This window comes from Artibeus jamaicensis, unplaced genomic scaffold (assembly GCF_021234435.1).
Source record: "Artibeus jamaicensis isolate MK-2021 breed Jamaican fruit bat unplaced genomic scaffold, CSHL_Jam_final contig_332, whole genome shotgun sequence".
NCBI classification, from domain to species: Eukaryota; Metazoa; Chordata; class Mammalia; order Chiroptera; family Phyllostomidae; genus Artibeus; species Artibeus jamaicensis.
In genome coordinates this window covers 21527314-21531207 of record NW_026521788.1, presented here as the reverse complement: position 1 = coordinate 21531207, position 3894 = coordinate 21527314, and the positions used below count along the sequence as shown (strand labels likewise).

General features: G+C 57.0%; 1 protein-coding gene across 1 annotated transcript; it reads right to left on the bottom strand.

Annotated features, from left to right (window-relative positions):
• Positions 1–498: 498 nt before the first annotated feature.
• FAM241B (family with sequence similarity 241 member B) lies at positions 499–3414 on the bottom strand. Its single transcript, XM_037130648.2, has 3 exons — positions 3356–3414; positions 1939–2088; positions 499–1243 (listed from the first exon to the last, which is right to left on the bottom strand). Exons 2-3 carry the CDS (start codon positions 2029–2031, stop codon positions 974–976), a joined length of 363 nt encoding a protein of 120 aa, XP_036986543.2. The 5' UTR covers positions 2032–2088; positions 3356–3414; the 3' UTR covers positions 499–973.
• Positions 3415–3894: the final 480 nt, after the last annotated feature.

Sequence of the window (3894 nt, the reverse complement as noted above, 5' to 3'; positions counted from 1 at the left end):
CATCCCCATGCCCCCAACAGGACCCCCATGCAGCCCAGGGCTCACCAGCACAGCCTTTTCTCACAAAAAGCAGGCACTCTCACCACCCCCCGCCCCGCCACCCCATGCCCTGAGGGTCAACGCCAAAGCTCCCGCTTTCTATGGAGACAGTGCCACGGTCAGAGGCTACGAGGGCTTCTGGTCAGGGTCCCGACCCCACAGCCCATCAGCCCTTCCAGCCAGCATTTCAGAGCGAGCCTAGTAGTCACCTAAGCATCAAACAAGAGGCCCAACTCAGGCTGTACCTGAGCCCCTCCCAGGTCCCGGGGCCTGTGGGAAAAAGTTATGAACTATACTCCATGGTCAAATACTCACTTCTACCTGTTCCCTAATCCCAATCCCAACCACCTTCCCCATGTCTTCCAGGCCCACGTACAGCATCACCATTATTGATTAATGTTTCTACATAATGTAGACTCATTTTTACTGGAATTTATTTATTGAAAACATCACCACAATTAATAGGATGCCAGTACCACCTGTCATAAATAAAAGGGAGCCATTAAAAATATACCATTAAAACAGGGCTATAAAAGTCTGGAAAAGTGTGGGGCAGTCTTCCCACCTGCCCCACACCTAAGACCTGTTCCCTAGTAGCAGGGGAAGTCAGCGTGGGTGCCAGGGGCGTGAGACATACTGGTGCTGAGCCGAGACTGTCTTCTTGGCGAAAAAGGATTGGAAGAGAAGGGGAAGGGAATCCCTTTCTTGCTGTGAGTTTGTGCTTAACTCAGGCTCGATGCCACTTAAAAACCTCTCAAGGGATCCACCTGCTGCTGAGGAACGCTGGACTACAAGTTCCCTCTGCAGCGTGCTTGTACATGGACACGTTCCCTAAGCAGACCTTCAAGGCACCACTGGATCCACTCCCAATGCGCCTGCTCTTACACCAAAGCCGAGCAACCCCCTCTCCCCTGAGCCTGTCCCCCTGCAGAGGTCACCGCTGACTCAGGTGGGACACCAGGTAGACGAGGCCCACCAGCAGGAGTCCACGCACACCGAGCATCATGAGCAGGAAGAGGAGCAGGATGGAGGTCACGGGCTCCACCGCATGGTTGCTGAGATGCCACTGGGGGAAGCCCATGTTCACCAGCTGCCGGTTGAGGTCGTTGAAGGGGGACTGAGCAGCACCCAGCCTGGCCACCCCCTGCTGCTGCCGGAGGCCAGGACCCCCCAGGGGAGCAGCGTGGCCTCTATTGAGAAGGCTCTGGAAGGTGAAGACGGAAAAAAATGAATGAATCCTGAGACAGCTTCCCTGGGAGTAAGGTACCCAGTGGAAGTGAACCCCGTGAGCTGGGCCCTGCCCCCCCCTACAGTCACCCAGGGCCATGCCCCCCCTTTTCAGTGATCCCTACAGCCAAACACAGGAATCCCAGCTACTGAGTCACAAGCTCTCAGAGCACAGAAATTGCCAGTCTGCGCTCCCCAAGTGGTGCCAGGAAGAAGGTGCCCAGGGGTCAAGGCCAGTTAGACTACTGGGCATGGCATTCAGGCAGGCATGTTTAACATTCCTCACTCCCTCCTTTGAAACCAACATGGTGTGGCCATGGGCTCATCTCCTCCGATTACCCTCCAGCTTCTCTCTCTTCCATTCGAGCCTTAAAAGAAAGACACTGGCTCCGGTGGAGTCTGCTAACCAAGTTAAAGGCGAGAGAACTCTTGGATTGTGAAGTCTGGGAAGGCTGCCCGAAGGAGGAGGAGCTGGGGAGGCAGGGGGCTGGGCAAATCTACCACAGGTTCTCCCCAAGTGTTGGCACCCCAGCCCTCTCCAGCCCAGCTCTCTGCAAAGAGAACTTCGGGTTAGAGGTTAATGACCAGCAAGGGAGCTTCTGGGAGCTAACAAGTATCTAGGGCAGAGGGCAGAGGACAGTTGCACCCCTTCCACGGGGGCTGGGTGCCTACCTGCCGAGAGGTGCTGCTGCGTGGCCCGGTGTTGGTCCTCACACGGGGGTCATCGTCCTGCACGATTTCCCCATTGGCCAAGATCCGCACCATCCTCCCTGGAGCTCTGGGTCCCTGCTAGGCCTCACCTTTCCTCAGACCTCAAAAAGGCTGAAAAAAAAAAAAAAAACAACCAACAAACAAAAAACCAATTTCCCAGAGAAAAAGAAACGCTTGCTTTCGATGGAAAAACTGCAGTTCTAGGTGCTTGCATTGGTGATCCAGACTAAGCAAGCACTGCTTAATAGTCTAATTAATAAAAAGGAAAGAGAGAGAAAAGCAAGTTGTTTGCCAAACAAAAACCTTTCAGACATACAGTCCGCTGGGGAAACTACCAGAAGAATCCTTGGAGAAGGAAGCTTTATTATAGACCACCACCAGCAACAGTGGGGACGGAACCCTTGCTGCGCCCAGGCACTGTGGAAAGTGCTAGAAGGCTCATCTCACACCTCCCAACGCCCCTCTGAGGCAGGCCCAGCTGGAGGTGTACCTCGCTTGCCCAGGACCATTCCTCTATGGGCAGCAAAGGAAGAACACGAAGACCTTCTCTAGGTACTAACAAGTCCAGGGCCCCAGGAACCCCAGGTTCTCAATTTCCTTCTGTTAAAAAAACTGGCCCCATGTGCTGTTCCCTGGGGAGTCAATGCCAAGGGCCTGCGCTTTCCTCCCCCTCCTAGGAGGCGATCCAGGCTCATTTCGGAGCCACTTCGGATCCCCGCCTGGCAGCAGAGGGCACTGGTGGCCACGCAGCCCCAGACCTGGCGGAGGAACAGACCTGCAGAGGGCACGCCCCTCACCTGTCCCACACCTCGAGTAACACCCGTGCCTCCTTTGCTAACAGGAGGGCAGGGCCAGCCTTCCTAAAATACCGGATGGGTGCTTCTTCTGTGGCTCCGAGAGGGCCCGCTCCGCGGACCGCAAGGGTGCCTGTGGCCGGCGGCTGGGGGTGGGGCCCTTCCATGCCTCTCCCCGAGTCTATGTAAAGGCCATTTTTTCGTCAGGAGACAAGCTACAGTTTTCATTTAAATTTTCGAAAGCCTTTGTAACATACACGCCGAAAAAAGATTAAGAGCCCCCATCTCTTGTCCTTGGCCCGGAGCCCGAGACAGGCGGATCCCGTGTTTGAAGCCTGCTGGCCCCCGCAGAAGGCCGAGTGGGTCCTCCGCAGTCCCTCTGTGCGTTGTCATCCCGACCCCCTGCGTGGGCTGCGGGCGCTGCCGGCCCTCGGTGCACCTGACCCTACTGACGGGAGAAGTGGGGTGCTCCCTCCCGCGGCAGGAGGAACCCGGCCCGCGCCGCCGAGCCCAGCTCTGAAGCCAGGCCCGCGGTAGGGGAAGGATGCGCCCCGCTTCCCCGCGCCCCGGGCCGCGACACCCACCTGCAGGCGCGTCCACTCGCCGGATCTTCCAGGCCGATTCTTCCCACCTGACCTCACAGGAAGAGCGAGAGCAGCGATGCGGCGTGGCAGCGCTCTCTGCAGGCCTCCAGGGGAACTGCAGCTGCCAGGCCCAGAGGACGAGACTCAGGGAGGGAGGAGGGAGAAATTGGGGGTGGGTGGGGAGGACGGTCCAGAGGGGAGGGAAGGAGCAGTAAGAAAGGAGTATGGACAGGAGAGAAACAAGTCCGGAGGCAGAAGGAGAGGAAGGAAGAGGGAGAAGAAGAGGAAAAGGAAGTGGAGCCCACAGAGGAAAAATCCAGGGGATGGGACTCCCCTAGTCTGGTAGGAAATGTGGGCACGGGCTCGGGCCGCCGGTGTAAGTTTGCTGAGCTGGCTCCTTGGATGTCTCTTGAGTAGAACCGAGCCCTGTCCTCAAGAAGCTCCAACTCCAGCGAGGAAGATAAAGTTTGAACCACAGAGCAGTGCAACTAACTGCGGTGTGAGGGAAGGCTGGCTTCCCGGAAGAGGCAGCTTTTGAG